Source organism: Panthera onca, chromosome C1 (assembly GCF_046562875.1).
Source record: "Panthera onca isolate mPanOnc1 chromosome C1, mPanOnc1 haplotype 2, whole genome shotgun sequence".
NCBI classification, from domain to species: Eukaryota; Metazoa; Chordata; class Mammalia; order Carnivora; family Felidae; genus Panthera; species Panthera onca.
This window is the reverse complement of record NC_138346.1, coordinates 90,264,737-90,281,506: the sequence shown is the minus strand read 5'-3', so window position 1 is coordinate 90,281,506 and position 16,770 is coordinate 90,264,737. Positions and strand designations below refer to the sequence as shown.

General features: G+C 35.5%; 1 protein-coding gene across 3 annotated transcripts in view; it reads right to left on the bottom strand.

Moving 5' to 3' along the window:
• The window catches only part of LRP1B (LDL receptor related protein 1B), a 1,899,539-nt gene that overhangs the window by 41,888 nt on the left and 1,840,881 nt on the right, over positions 1-16,770 (bottom strand). For all 3 annotated transcript variants that reach the window (XM_078451331.2, XM_078451332.2, XM_078451333.2), the window contains exon 85: positions 1,642-1,816. In XM_078451331.2, coding sequence (XP_078307457.2) covers positions 1,642-1,816 — 175 coding nt within the window. The remainder of the gene's footprint in view (positions 1-1,641; positions 1,817-16,770) is intronic.

Here is a 16,770-nt window from a genome sequence, read left to right as displayed (position 1 = left end):
TCATGATAAAGTTTCATCACAAAGAGCTGATGAGCTTAGTGAGCAAACATGATTTTGGTAGTTTATATGAAAATGCATTTGCTTTTATATACTTATCAAAGGCACATATTTATAATTAGTCATATTTTCAATTACTTTACTTAAAAAAATAATGTACTTTCAAATGACCCAATTTGAGGGTTTGAGTAAATGTCATTCATAATTATAACACAAATCATTAGAGTAAATTCTAAAATGAGAGTAAATAAAAAAGAAAAAAACTGTCGCTGTCTGTAATAAAATTTTATTGGGCCTTGTTTGGCAGAGCGACATAACTCAGGGCTGGCACCCTCGCAGAGCTGTCTCGGTGGAAGCCACAGCATGAACACTTTACAGCACGCTTTCCATCTCATATTCTCATTTATTATACTCCTAACCAAGGCAAGCGATAGAGTCCAGTGCTTTAAAGGCTCTTCTTTTAAGAGGTTGTTGAAAGAAGCTCAGAGTAAGGACTGATCTTTAACCTCAGTGGCATAAACTTGTTTCACGATAGAAACTGAATGGCATTGCCCTTTAGCTGCCATGATCTCTTTTCTTTTCTTTTTTAATTTTTTTAGTGTTTATTCCTTGAGAGAGAGAGAGAGAGAGAGAGAGAGAGAGAGAGAGAGAGAGAGAGAGAACGAACCAGGGAGGGGCAGAGAGAGAGGAGACACAGAATCTGAAATCTGAAGCAGGCTCCAGGCTCTGAGCTGTTATGATAGTACAGAGCCCTATCCGGTGCCCGAACCCACCGACCGTGATATCATGACCTGAGCTGAAGTTGGATGCTTAACTGACTGAGTCACCCAGGCGCCCCTCTTTCTCTCTTCCTTTCTTCCTTTCCTTCTTCCCTTCTTTCTTTTCTTCTTTCTTTCTTTCTTTCTTTCTTTCTTTCTTTCTCCTTTCTTTTTCTCTTTCTTTCTTTCTTTCCTTTCTTCTTCCTTCCTTCCTTCCTTCCTTCCTTTCTCTCTCTCTTTCTTTTCTTCTTTTTTTTTAAATTCTGTTTTCCATTCTCTTGATCTTAAAGCCAAAGGGCAAAAGGCAATGTAACCAAAGTCTAACTTGGAAATTTTTATTATAGTTGCCTCTTAGGGAACATTATTACTTCTACTTATTTTGGACTATAATGTTTAAAGTCAAATTAAAAACCTAAATTAAAAAATGTATTTCCATTAGACAAGTCTTTTGTTCCTCCCCCACAGGCACATTTTCTAACAACAGAAAAGTAAACACTTACTATAAATGATAATAATGAAACAAAAGTCTCAGCTCTTCTAATTTAGGGATACTGCATATAGACTTTTCAAGGTATGTTGCATCTCACTATTTCTTGCTTACTATTAGGAATATTCTATATATATAATAATCTGACCACATCATTACATGAGTACATGATGAATTCTCATGTTCCCCAGCTGCACAAAATAGGCGTTGAATAAGTTCAGTCAATTGGGATGAACTGAATTTTATCTACAACCAAAAACAAACAAACAAACAAAGATGAAATGATCACTAAAAGAATTTTAGGATAAAAATAATTTACATTCTTTTCATGTTTATTGTTGAACTGCTACATCCTTTTGGGTTCAAATGCTTTTATAATTAAGCTGGATGTTCACTTACTTGCAAAATATATCTTCACTGTCTTTATTTATAATGCAGTGCCCCCCATGGCACCTTATACATTTGTCAATCTCACATTTTGGTCCTTCATAGCGTGTTGGACAGACACATTCAACACTTCCATCATCCCTGATGGTACAGGATTCAGAATTCACACAGTAGTGGTGACAAACATCTAGGAAGAACGCACACCAGAGAAAAAGAAATTATACTATATGATTTTTTTCAGTCACAATACATGTTGCCATTTCATTTAATATTTAAAAACAGTCAATTCTTAAAGAAATACAAAAATAAGTAAATTAATGAAAACATCTAAATATAAAAAATGGTTAATAATAAGTAGATTAGCTTACAAAATCACTTTGTAATTACATGTAACTAGAATTCTTTAATAATGCTATTGATTTCTCTTTTTGCCAGCCACACACCATTTCATCTGGCTAAAAAAAACAATGTTGAGTTATACTGATATAATGCTAACTGAGAAACTCTTTTGGTTCTGAATGTTAAAGTTTAAGCTAACAAGTTTCCTTCATTTCCTTCTAATGGGCACTATAACTATTCTGAAATGAGCAGAAATACTCAAGATTTCTTTAAGCATCATTTGTTGTTTCCTTTCCTTGTACTTCTTTTCATCTCGAGAACAGAGTAGTGTCTGGTGGGTGGGGGACCCAGCCTCTGCATCAGCCCTTTGTGTGGTGTGAAGAAGTCACCCTCTACACACAGCAGAACAGGCCCAGTATTTTCGAATGCCCTGGCAGGTGAGCAAACACAGAGATGTGCCTCTCATGGAACATCAAGAGAAAAGTGAACTGGGAAATTGATTCATCATGGGTAAGGAGTAAACAGAAGTTTAGGCTATTGTTTCCTTCCTCGTTTAGAGCCTGACTTCCCAGTCAGGGAAAACCTCAACAGAGTGTGAGGCTTTTGTTTTAAAACATCTTTCCTAATGAACATTATAGATAATTTTCTCAACTACAAAAGAAGATTTCTTCAAATATTGCTATACCTAGTGTATGTAATAAAACAAAAACAATTTAATGATACAATAACCAATCTATCTTTGTAACTAGACATTCTGCCTCAGTCTTTTGAAAAGCAAGTATTTATGTGTGTTTATATGTGAATATAATTTATAACATTCAAAATATTGAAATTCATAATACAATAATCTTAGGCAAAAGAACTTGATTAGATCTACCTCACACTTTGTGTTTAGAAGCTGCAATTTCCTTTTAGCTATCTAATTTTGAAGCGATGTTAAATGAGATTAGCTCTGATAAAAATCTCAATTTATAAACTTTAACCTGCTGTACGACAGTTATAGTAGGTGAAGAAAATTAAAACATAATTTATAACTCTCATGTTTGTATATTTAGCCCTTTATTAAATCAGACAGAAATTAAATTTATTGACAGGCTTGCTTCATATTTATGGAAATTTATTTCAAGCATTCTTCTGCTTGCTGTTGCATTACGCCAAGTACCCTCATTGAGATTCAATGCTTAAGCCTATTCACATGGTTTTGGCTATATTTAAGAAAAGTAGCATTTTGAAAAGGTGAGAAACTTGAAGATGTAAGAACTAAGTCAGTGTTAGTGGTATCTGTCCATGATGGTGTCTGTTTGCAGTTATTGGCTTGGCAGTTATAGTATGCACCATCACACATTCTGTTTTTGTTTATGAAGAATGTATGCTCGGCAGTCTATATGATGATCTCTCCTATTCAAGGCAGAAATCTCTAAAGAACAACTCTCATTAGTTCAGATTGTTCAGCACCTCTTACTGATAGAGAGCTCCTTTCAGATCATTCCCCAACTGCTTCCAATGTCACCCTTTGATCCTGGTTCAGTTATCTGATGGGACATAGAAGTTAGTTGATGTAGCCTAACAAGATCAACATGTTATGTCTTATCCATAGTGGATAGCTAATCAAAATCAGGTAGGTAACTTATTTGCAAATGCAAATTCCAGTGCTCATCCCTGTCACCACTGCCCACCCATGCCTAGATTCTAATTCATAAATCTGAAATGGGGCCCAGGTGATTCCCATGGAACTGGTTGAGGACCTAGAATCTGGGAACTAGGGAACACATAAGAAATAACACAGAGACAAATATTACTGATTAGCAAAGCGACTACATTGTTTAATATTTGCAAAAGGATTCAATTTACCTAAAATAGTTTATTTCTCAACTAAGTATGTGAGCCCTACTAAAATTGTAATTTTTAATCTAAACTTTTGGACCATTTTGTTTTTATAACCACATTACTGAGAAGACATGAGGAAGTAGAAAATAATGGATTAACATTTTGATGGTTGCTGATTGCCCTACAGTACACTGTAGTAAGGAACAGTTCTCACTTTCCTCTAGTGGTAAAGGGCAAAGTTAAATACTTACTTATAACTTACTAACTATAAGTAATTTTGGTACATAAATTAAATCTGTTTTAGACTAAGATTAAAAAGATGTGATAATATACACAACTCACTGGTGTTCAAGAGAATACAAATAAATATCTCAAAGAAATACCATTGAACTCCCACCAAATTGACAATAAATAACAGGAAATCTCATACACTACTAGTAGAAATATAAATTGATTCAATTGATTTGGAAAACAATGACAGTATCTACTAAATTTGAACATACCCACACCTTATGACCTAACATTTGCACTAAATATATATCAAAGAGGAAGGCATGCATATGTGCATAAAAAAATACATATATATAATAAGCATAGTGACCTTTTTAGAAATGGGCTCAAACTACAAATAATCCAAACGTTCATTGCAAGAAGAAAGGATAAACTGTGGTTCACTCATACAATGAAATATACCTATAAATATATATATATATGTGTGTGTATATACATACATATATATGTATGTATATACATACACACACACACACACACAGACAAATAAAAAATGAAAGCAGTACAGCCTGTAAGGAACAAAATAGATGAATCTCACAAAAACAATGAGAGAGAAAAAAACTGGACACAAAAATATACACACTATTTTTTTTTTCTATAAAATTAGAAAGGCCAAACTAATCTAGGGTTTTAGAAGTCAAAAAGGACTTATCTTTGGAAAGAAGGGAAGGGATAGTGATTAAGAACATCAAGTTACATCTGAGGTACCAGTAATGTTTATTCTTGACCTGGATGTTGGTTTATGCTGGTTTGTACACCTGGTGATAATTTACTGAACTGTAAACTTGTGATTTAAAAATTTTCTATTTATATTATGCTTCAATAAAAAGATTTTTTCTAATCTAATGGCACATAAGCTACAAGTAGAATATTTTAAAAATTCTGGTTAATTTGCTAACAAGGCTAAATAGGTTTTCTCTTTATAGACACTTCTTTTCAAAGAAATTCATGGTCTACTTTTTATGCTTTAAGGAAAATTCTCTAACCTTTAATGCTTTCAATATTTTTTCCTAGCATGTCAGATGCACATTATTCAATGCAGTTGATTGGCCTCATGGCATAAAAGTGGAATCCAAAGAATGTAAAAGAAATATTTGCTTAAGATAAAATTTTGAAATAAGCAGATAATAGAATTTGCACTTTAATAAATAATTCTAAATTGCATGCTGTTAAGCCATACCAGTTTTTCCTTCTAAAATAGGCAGAAATCATTTTAGACTCAGAACCCTTTCTCTACAGATATTCAAATGGAAGACATTTCATTTTCCCCTCTTCACATGCTTCATACTTGATGCTATGTTGAAATTCAGGCAGAGTTGCTCACTATACTCCGACCCTGCCAAAGTTGCTCCCGATGCCTTTCTATGAAAATGTTCTATCTCTCACTCTTAGGCTTCAGATGTGGGGCATGTAGAAGTTGCTGGAGTTCTGGGTTCAGCTGGATTATTTTCTACACCACTATTAGGATTCTAGGGCCCAAAATATTCACTCTCTTTGCATGCATATTGTCCCTCTCCTCTCCTCTCCTCTCTTCTCTCCTCTCTCCTCTCCCCTCCCTTCCCTCCTCCCTCACCCTTCTCTCTTCTTTCTCTTCTCTTCTCTTCTCTTCCCCCCTCCCCTCCCCTCCCCTTCTCTCTCTCTCTCTCTCTCTCTCTCGCTCTTTCTCTCTGTCTTAAAGACTTTCCTATTTACTCAATTCTAACTCTAGGATTCCTAAACACAGGAGAATGTAACTTTATTTAATAGGAGTTCACGTTCTAATTATCTAATTAGAGTAACTTTATTTAATAGGAGTTCACGTTCTAATTATCTCAGTATACGGCAACAGTGTATAAGTCATTGGAGAACCACCTAATTTCTCTCTCATTGTCTTCTCAGTTCCAACCCACTTTGAATTATAAGCACCTATGCAAAACCTGAATAAATGTGTACAGTATTTTCACCAGTGTTACCTCTCTATACACTCCCAAATAATTACTACACACTCATATTAAATTCTAAGCCTCTCTTCAGGTATTTACCTAATAAAAATAATACTTCATTAGCACTTCCCAATCCAGCAGAAATTTAGCAAAGTATGAAGAATGGTATATGAGAAGGCTCCTGAGCAGGCTCCCTTGGTATGCACTTGCTCGCTTTGTTTCTAAGGATTCCACCCTGACCTAATAAGCTCTGAAATGAGCAGAAAAGTTTAGCATTTCCTGAAAGAACACTTTTCTTATCCCAGAGCACTAAAAAATAGTTACCGCATAGGGCTTACCACTTTAAGCACAAAAATGCTCTAAAACCATTTTGAAAGTCATCTTTCTGTAAAATAGATATGCATTTTCTTAAGTAACATTTATCAATATATATTTTTAAGGATTCTATTTTTAGGTAATTTCTATACCCAACATGGGACTCGAACTTACAACGCCTACATCAAGAGTCGTGTGTTCTACCGAATGAGCCAGCCAGGTGCCCCATAATATTTCAATATTTTTAATGATCCTGTGTCACTATGGCTCTTAATTATTCCTACAAACCTACAAATTATTCCTACAAATTATTCCTTACCCTTGAGAAGTTATATAGCCTTCTGCTTTTTTTTTTTTTTTCTTTTTCAGCTTTGACTAAATGACTTGTTACTGATCATGAGGCAGTAGGCAAGTCTAAATAAAAACCTAATGATTCCTATCAGAGAAAAAAAGAGGTAGAGATATTGCTGATGGGTTAACACCAAGGTGTACAACAAAGGGACTGTCTTCTAATTTCCAGCACAGATCCACAGATCCACACACACACACACACACACACACACCCTTCTCCCCCCAAAACCATCTGTTTTTCCCCCAAATTTAAATTTGGCTTAATAGTTATTGGAAATAAAGTGAAAAATGTGGTAGAGGAAAAGAAGACAAGTTAAAAGAAATGTAAGTGTGAGAACACTCTCACTTTGTTAGAGGGCATGAAATGGGGAAGAAACCAAATGTTAAAGATGGAAAAGTCTAGCCAGATGAACCAGTAAGCATTCAGAGAGAACAGTTTGAATTTATGGACAGGAAGGCTGGTAGAACAATATGGTTGATTCTGTTTTAAACAACATGAGTAATTTAACCATGACAATAAAATGTAAGTGGAGGATCCATAGTTGATTATTTGCTGAGGAACATGCATCTGCCTAATTGTATACTGGGAGCTGCAGGAAGAGGACAGAAATACGAGAAAGGCCACCAGGTCTCTGAGAGCTGACAACCCAATTGAAAGGTTAAGACAAGAAGAAAAAAGGAACCAAAACTGATCTGAAGAATATCTGCTGTGGCAAGAGAGTGTAACTACGACTACCAACAAAATCTTCCTTCTTATGAAAGCTTCCACCTCATAAGGTTTACTCATTTTACTGACCTGAATGGCATAACAATTGATATGTTCCACATATGATAAAAAGGAGCAATAATGAAATGTAATTAATCTGTGCTAAGAAAGTAGAGATTACCATGAAATTATATAATAACACTTTATATTCACAATATAAAATTGTTATAACCTCTGTAGGGTAATTACACTAAGAACTGCACAGTAGCACTAAACACAATCATGTAATCTAAAGGACAACGATGGATATATAATTACAGAGTATTCATATGGTAATTAGGTGAATAGTAACTGGAGAATAAGTGAGTGGCTATTTTCTGCAACAGAAATAAAATAATTTTCAAGGGATACCATTATTGCACTCTGTCTTTCTCTTTCCTTTTCAAGCAACCAGAAATATAAGGAAATACTTCTTCCTTTAATCTTTTTTAGAGAATCTTAATAGACTGCATAAAAATATGAGTTGTATGGTTATATATACAAGTTTATGAATATTCATGGTGAGCCAGATGTTTATAAAATCTCTAGCTGCATTTAACTTCTTTCCCAAATATTTCTTTCTATTGAAAAGTAATTGCCAAGACTATTTAGCCATTAACTCATATTTGCAACTGGGCTATTCACATTGTAATAGTTAGTGGAGTGTGAAATTTATTTAAAGGAAACAAAACCAACGTTAAATACCACCTAAACAGAAGCTGAACATAGGAAGAATAATGCAGAAATTAGAAAGTCTTTAATTGGTAATACAGATAGTCATATAGGGGAGACTATATTATACAATTACATGTATATACATCAATTGTTCTACCTCACTTAATTTTGACCTGGTTTTAAAAAAATATGTGAATTGGCTTTAAGATTCATAATTTAAGTAAGCATTTGGTAATTTAGGACTGCACATACAACATCAGCAACAGCAATAAACCAGAAGGTAGGGCTGTATTACTTTCACAAAGAAGACTAGGTAGAATTATCCACAGTGTATATCCCCAGGCATTCTACAACTGAGCTCAAGTTTCAGTGCAATTCACACTCCACCTTCACTGATATTTAATTGCATCCCAGGAGCAGTAGGTTCTATGAATTTTGTTAATATCTTCTCTACAAGGAGGTTTACGGCAGCTTCTATGTATGTATAAAATGTGGAAGACAGCCAACAATGGTATTTTATAAACTTTTGATGAATACTTATGCTAGGCTGACATAATAAGAAAAAGAAACAAAATCATTGGCTAGAACATGAAGGATTTGGAGGTTAAATTCAGTCCTTAATCTGGCTAACAATGTGACCTCATCTGAGTTACTTGACAGATTTATCCAATACACCCATCGATCATCTTTGAACAGAGACAGTATTACTAAACGCGTCTAAGATTATATCACGATTCCCTCCTCCCCCACCTGTCCTCAACAATGCCCTTTATAGCATCAAGGCCAACTAGGGCCTGTTTTGAATTAAACGGCGGGAATGATGATTATGATGATGATAAATACTCGATTGTAGTTGTCTTCTACATGACAGCTCATCTCTTTGTTGTAGTGTCATGCATTATATGGTATTATTCTCATTTTATAGGTAAGTAAACTGAGGCACAAGGAGGATAAGCATCTTGCCAAGGTCATACAACAATAAGTGGGAGAACAGAATTTCAAAGCCAAATAAGCTTAATTGTAAAGAGTAAACTCTTATTTTTTTCTTATGTAATAATTCGTATATTTGCTCAGAAGAAAACACACACGCACACACAAACCTCTAGAGAGTAATTTTAAATATCTTCGGTGTTCTCTTTCCCTTATATGTATCTAAAATTAAGAGAGTCCCCATGTACATAGATATCTGGGGGTCTCACCATCAGGCAGACTGATAAAGGGCCCTGTAACAGCAAGAGCAGCAGGCCCAGGAAAGCTTACTTGGTACCACCACAAGCTGCAATATCAGAGCTCAGGAATTCAAGCCGGACTCCCACAGCTCATCCACACGTTCACATTTCACGCATCATTGTCAGCTTCCCACCCAACCTCAGTTGGATTTTTGCCTCTCCAGCCACTGATCATCGGTTTACAGCCCTAGATTCTCTTCTTTGAAGGAAACTCCATGTGATCTCTTCATTATCAAGAAGGATCAACTCTGAGTCCCTCCACACAAATAAGAAGCCAAAATGACAGCCAAGAAATCATAAACTAAGGCATGTCTGAAGTGCTAACATTTACTGACATCTAATTTAAGATGAAAACATTTAGAAGGATTCTGGAAAGGCTCTAAGATTCTTAAATATATTAATAAGAATGATTGTGGCCTTTCCTTCTCTGAAGTCAGTTTTTCATATAGCGCGGTTTAGGAGGCAGAAGACATAAAGTAACTTGTTTAAATTTGCTTAGAATTTATGATTGTTATCTTTGAAGGCTTATGTAATGAAACAGAAAAACAGATTTAAGAAATATGAAAGTTATTCTTTTTTACAGTCCTCAAATGTTTTACATAACCTAAGATATTTTAATAATTAAACTTATTGCATAGTCCTAAATATATCTTCCAATTTCAGAGCCGAGTTTAATAAAGTAGGCAAACATTGAATCCAGGTATGCCAATTAAATATTCACTAGGGAAAAAATGTGTGCAAAACTCTGATTAGAGCTGATAAATTTTCATCAGGAAAGCATGTCTAAGAAAATTAGCATTTTCTAATTTATTACTAAAAATAGAAATAGATCCCAAATATTTCTATAGAGAACACTGAAAAATTTAAAAGAATAAAATCCATTCTGAGCAAACACTGCCATCTCTGAGTATCCAGGTAAAAGAAAAATGTAAAATTCAGGAAGCCAAGTTATCAAACTGTTGATTTAAGCGAGAAATGTAGGGAGAGATTTTGAAAGTAGCACCAATAAATCTTTGACAGATTGCTGTTTCAAAATGCGTATTAACAATGATAGCATCAATCATTTTAGTAATAGTCAAAAATTAACTCCTAAAACTATCATGGCAATATTTTTTTAAATATCAGAGAAGCCTTTATAACTTTTGTTTATAAATCATGTTCTGGGTTGAGTGTTCCTCTCTTTTTAAAGCAATCCAGCCATAAAAGGTTTTAGCAAGTAATTATTTCTGGGTTGAGTGTTCTATTCTTAAAAGAATCCAGCTATAAAAGGTTTAGCAAGTAACTATTTATAAAGTGGTAGAGAGTCATTTGAGACTTGAAAGCAAGCTGACTTGCAGATGACAGCTACATGTGATTTTATAAGATGAGGCTAACAAAAACCAAATAAGTGAATAAGCAGAAGATGGCTTAAAAAACAATGAGAATGAAGCATGCTCCTATAAGGTGGGACATCTTTGACCATAAATAAGCCATTTACCACATTCAGTCCCTGATTTCTTCATTAAGGCATGGAGTATGTATTAAGTAAGGTGTAAGTAATTTCAAACTGTTAAAATTTATCAACATCTACCATGTCAATAGTATCTATTGGGTTAATATTGCTTATGCCCTCAGAATTCTCACGCTTTGATAGAACATTCAGGGCTAACATGTTTGAGAAAAAAATCAAGAACAATAAAAGATTTGGCTAATCAGCACATGGAAATATTTTTTAAAAAGAAAATTCAGAGCACAAAGTAATAACTCATTTTTAGAAAACTGGAAAGGGTCTCATGGAGGTGAAGAATGCTGGACAGGAGGTAATCATGGAAAAGATCTTCTCAGATGGTAGTACCATGAACAAAATTATCCTCTCCATGCTGTAGCCTGAGGGAATGTCCTGGATCATTATCCTGGGATAAAATGAGGTCACCCTAGAAAAACTTACGTAGTTCCTTCGTGCATACATCTCTCCCTTCTCCCTTTCATTCTTCCATCCTTATTTTCTTCCTTCTTCCAAGCTACTCACTTCACATGTAAATATCAAAGTAAGGATTTCTGATATACTTAAATGTGACCTCCTTTCTAGTTTTTCTTCAATATGTTACTTTGCAAAATACATAATATATATGTACTTCTCTCTATCAATATATTGATATTAATATAGATAGAGAAAGGTTTCTACACTAGTGTGATAGCAGGAAGGAAAATAATGGATTATATAGAAGTGATTACTAATTAATCAGAGTTCACTAAAACACTGAGAAAGTCACTTTGAAAAGGTCACTTGGGAGCCTAATATGTAGCACACTGTAAAAGATTTTTGCTGCTCAAATGTGCAAGTTTCTTACTATTGATATAAAATAATCAGCTCTCTACTTTACTGAGACCCGTAATAATTCCAAGGTTATAGAAAATCACTTTAATTTCATTATTAGTAGCATTTAACCTTTAACATGATTAGAAGTATGCATTGAATTGCTGTAATTAGTTAGTAACATAATTTAATCCAAGATCCTTTTTGTTTACAAAGAGTATTGTTCTTCCACAACATCCTTAAGATAAAGATGAGATAAAATCATTACTCTTTTATGCACACAGTGTAGTAAAAGGTACTGTAGCAAGAAACTTTTGATTCAGGAACAAATGTGTTTTCCTTCTGTAGCCCCCTGACTTTTCTCTCATTGGGACACTATTTAGGTTCTTAATTTGCCATGCATTTATCACCACCTGACATCAAACATGTTTGTGTATTATTTATAAATACTACAGTACACCATGAATGCAGTTTTCAGTTTATTCATGACTAAATCCTAAGCTTCAGTGGCTGGCATATATTAGATGCTCTATTAATATTTGTTGAATTACAAACTGAATGATCATTGGAAAGCAGGGCACTTCAGAAGACAGAGAACAAGAGGCATACTGCTGACTTTTTTTTTTTTTAGTTTTAAAACCCCAAATGCAGTTATAAATAGGTGACAGATGAAAGAGGAGAATTAGATGGCAAAGATAGACGTCATCAAGTCCCAGTTAAAGGACCCCTGGAAATTTGGTCCTTGCATGAAACACTCAGCTGCTACATCAAAGAAGCAATTACTAGACACTCTAGGCTGCCATGTGAAAGAAGGATGTGACCTGCCAACTTCTCTGAAAGGGGACATTCTGTAGAATTAGACTAAACTTTTCAGCTTCCAGTAGGTTTCACTTTGTAGTCAGAAACTAATCTGAGTTTGGAAGTATACCTATGCAAGAAATTATTTTCTTCAGTGGTCTGATCTACTTACTTTCATGGAATATATAATTCCATTCTGCACTTAGGATCATTTCAGAAGTTATTTTAAAAAAACATCTGAAACCATATTCATGTAGGCCATAAAATTAATAAATCTTTTTTATAGAGAGGCCTGCTCATGTGAGCCATTTGGAATACATCTATTTTTTATTACCCAAATTATATATTACCTAAATATATATAACCTTTAAACACATATTATAACATATTTTAATTACATATTATAAATGATAGGCACTCAGAATATCTATTAAAGTGAAAATTTTATAGGTGCCTAGGTGGTTCAGTTGGTTAAACGTCCAACTCTTGGTTTCAGTTCAGGTCACAATCTCACAGTTGGTGGGTTTGAGCCCTGAATTGGGCTCTGGTCTGACAGCATAGAGACTCCTTAGGATTCTCTCTCTCTTTGAGTCTCTTCCATGCTCTCACTTTCTCTCTCTAAATAAATAAATTTTAAAAAATTAAAATTTTTAAAAAGGCATTTGTTTTTAAAATTTGCAGAGGACTTTACCTCACTTGAAACTTCCAACTTTGAGAAGCAGATAGTTTTAATTATTATCATTATTTATTTTATAAACCATGTGAGTGTCAACTATGATGATGAAAATAATCTGAAATCTAAAGTTGTAGAATACTATTTGTAACTCTACAGATTTCTACTTTATATACTTTTAAATGGTCTGAAAAAAAATGTTTTTTAATTCCCTATTATCACCTCTAAAAATTTCTTCCTCACATCAGGATTCCAGCTTGACAGATTCCAGAAGAGAGAACTTAGTATTTTCAGTGAAGATCCAGAAACCTACTGAAATTAAATTACATTTTATGTATTTGTTTTATTTGGGCAAGATACTCTTAAAAGAATCAGAAGCCTATACTAAGAAGTATCTACACTAAGATGTCAGTAACAGGAAATCTGGAGTTGAAAAATTCTAGCTTACTTATTTGTGGTCTGGAAGGTACCATGGAAGTGTCATGAGTTCTTGGACTCAGACAATAATTTAGTAGTTAGTTAAATAAGGTGTCATTCATTACATGGTCACACCATACCAATTTGTTCGTTTCTGCCACTATGTTGATTATTTATATAAATTGGTTTTTAAGAAAAGCTTGCTCTCAGATTATTACAATATAGATTTTTCTCATTTCTAAAAACTAATAAAGTACAAGTTATTTCATCAAACTGTAAATTAAATCATATTGTTACCAAGGATTTAGTCATGGATATTCAAATGATAATGTAAATCTAAAAATTCAAATTCAGTTACTTGACTTTTGAATTAATCTTCTAGTACTATTCTGAATCAAGTCAAATCAATCTATTTCTCAAAGTGTCTTATACTTAAGATGTATCTGATTCTCCGGTGGCAACCCTCAATAAATGTGTTTTTTTTCCTCCTAATAGTTAATTTTCATATAATTAGCATTTATATCCTGAAAAATCTCCTTTTATTTAACTTTTGTTCTTTATTGTTACTTCATCTGTTGGAAAATTATGGATTTTAAAACATATTTATTTATTGAAATCAAACTTGTAATTATATTTTTCATTCATGAGAATAATACTGAACAAATAAACACTATTATTAATGTACTGTTTTGATTAAAACAGAAGTCTCTTCTTTATCTGATGGGTTACATAATCCTAAGGTAAATTACAAATCCACCCATCTTTCTCTGGCCTTTTGCACTCTGGGACTCAAAAGCTATGAGTTTGGCTATATTCTAAAAGAGCTTATGGGAAGATGGCGGTGTAAGAGACACTGGGCTCACCGCATCCTGCTGACCACTTAGATTCCACCCACATCTGCCTAAATAACCCAGAAAACCGCCAGAAGACTAGCAGAACGACTCTCCGGAGCCAAGCATAGACGAGAAGCCCACGGAAGAGGGTAGGAAGGGCGAAGGGGCAGTGTGCGCTACATGGACTGGTGGGAGGGAGCCGGGTGGTGGAGGGGCAGCCCGCCCAGCAAGGCAGAGCCCCCGAGTCTGACTTGCAAAAGCAGAGGGGCTGGACAGAGTGTGTACTGACAGCCAGCAGGACTTAACATGTGGAATGTTGTAAGTCAACAGCTCTGCTCCGAGAGCGAGAGGGATAGAGGGAAAGTCGTTGAGCCCCAGAAGACAGAGCTCAGCTTGGTGGGGAACAAAGGCCCTGGCCAGTGCCAACTCTCTCACCCATTCCCCAGCCAAAATCCCAAATGGGACCAGTTCCCGTCAGGGAACTTGCTTGCACCGCGCAAACACCTAACGCTATGCTTCTGCGGATACATCCCTCTGATGGGTCTGCCTCCCTCCTAGTGATGGAGCCACAGGGCCCCTCCAGAAGTGGACCACTGAAGGCAAAGCGAGCTGAGCCTGCCCTTCCCGCCCCTGTGCACCTTGCAGATCCACCCCAGCTAATACACCAGATCCCATAGAAGCAGCACCACAAGCCTGGCAGTGTGCCAGTAGCCCAGACAGGGCCCACACCACTCCACAGTGAGTCCTGCCCCTGGGAGAGGGGAAGATAAGGTACACACCAGTCTGACTGTGGCCCCAGCGGTGGGATGGGGGCAGACATCAGGTCTGACTGTGGCCCTGCCCACCAACACAAGTTACTCCAGACAGCACAGGGGAAGAGCCCTGCAATTCTGTGCCACTCCAGGGACTATCCAAAATGATGAAACGGAAGAATTCTCTGCAGAAGAAACTCCAGGAAGTAGCGACAGCTAACCAACTGATGAAAAACAATTTAAGCAATATAACAAAATGAATTTAAAATAATAGTTATAAAATTAACCACTGGGCTTGAAAAAAGTATAGAGGACAGCAGAGAATCTATTGCTACAGAGATCAAGGGACTAAGGAACAGTCAGGAGGAGCTAAAAAAATGCTATAAATGAGGTGTAAAATAAAATGGAGGCGACCACAGCTCGGATTGAAGAGGCAGAAGAGAGAAGAGGTGAATTAGAAGATAAAATTATGGAAAAAGAGGAAGCTGAGAAAAAGAGAGATAAAAAAAATCCAGGAGAATGAGGGGAGAATTAGAGAACTAAGTGACAGAATTAAATGCAATAACATACACATAATTGGGATTCCAGAGGAGGAATAGAGAGGGAAAGGTGCTGAAGGTGTACTTGAAGAAATCATAACTGAGAACTTCCCTGATCTGGGGAGGGAAAAAGGCATTGAAATCCAAGAGGCACATAGAACTCCCTTCAGACATAACTTGAATTGATGAAGAGATAAAGGATAAAGGATAAAGAGAAAATTCTGAAAGCAGCTAGGGATAAACATGCTCTAACATATGAAGGGAGACTGATAAGACTAGTGACAGGTTTATCTACTGAAACCTGGCAGCCAGAAAGGAATGGCAGGAAATCTTCAATGTGATGAACAGAAAAAACATGCAGCCGAGAACCCTTTATCCAGCAAGCCTATCATTTAGAATAGAAGGAGAGATAAAGGTTTTCCCAAACAAACAAAAACTGAAGGAATTCTTCACCACTAAACCAGCCCTACAAGAGATCCTAAGGGGGATCCTGTAAGACAAGGTACCAGAGCCACTGCTACAAGCATGAAACCTACAGACATCACAATGACTCCAAACCCATATCTTTCAATAATAACACTGAATGTAAATGGATGAAATGCTCCAACCAAAAGACACAGGGTATCGGAATGGGTAAAACAACAAGACCCATCTATTTGCTGTTTACACGAGACTCATTTTAAACCTGAGGACACCTTCAGATTGAAAGTGAGGGGACGGAGAACTATCTATCATGCTACTGGAAGTCAAAAGAAAGCTGGAGTAGCCATGCTTATATCAGACAAACTAGACTTTAAATTAAAGGTTGTAACAAGAGATTAAGAATGGCATTACATAATAATTACAGGGTCTATCCATCAGGAAGAGCTAACAATTATAAATGTCTATGTGCCAAATACAGGAGCCCCCAAATATATAAAACAATCACCAACATAAGCAACCTTATTGATAAGAATGTGGTAATTGCAGGGGACTTTAATACTTCACTTACAACAAAGGATAGGTCATCTAGACACAGGATCAATAAAGAAACAAGGGCCCTGAATGATACATTGGATCAGATGGACTTGACAGATATATTTAGAACTCTGCATCCCAAAGCAACAGAATATACTTTCTTCTCGAGTGCACATGGAACA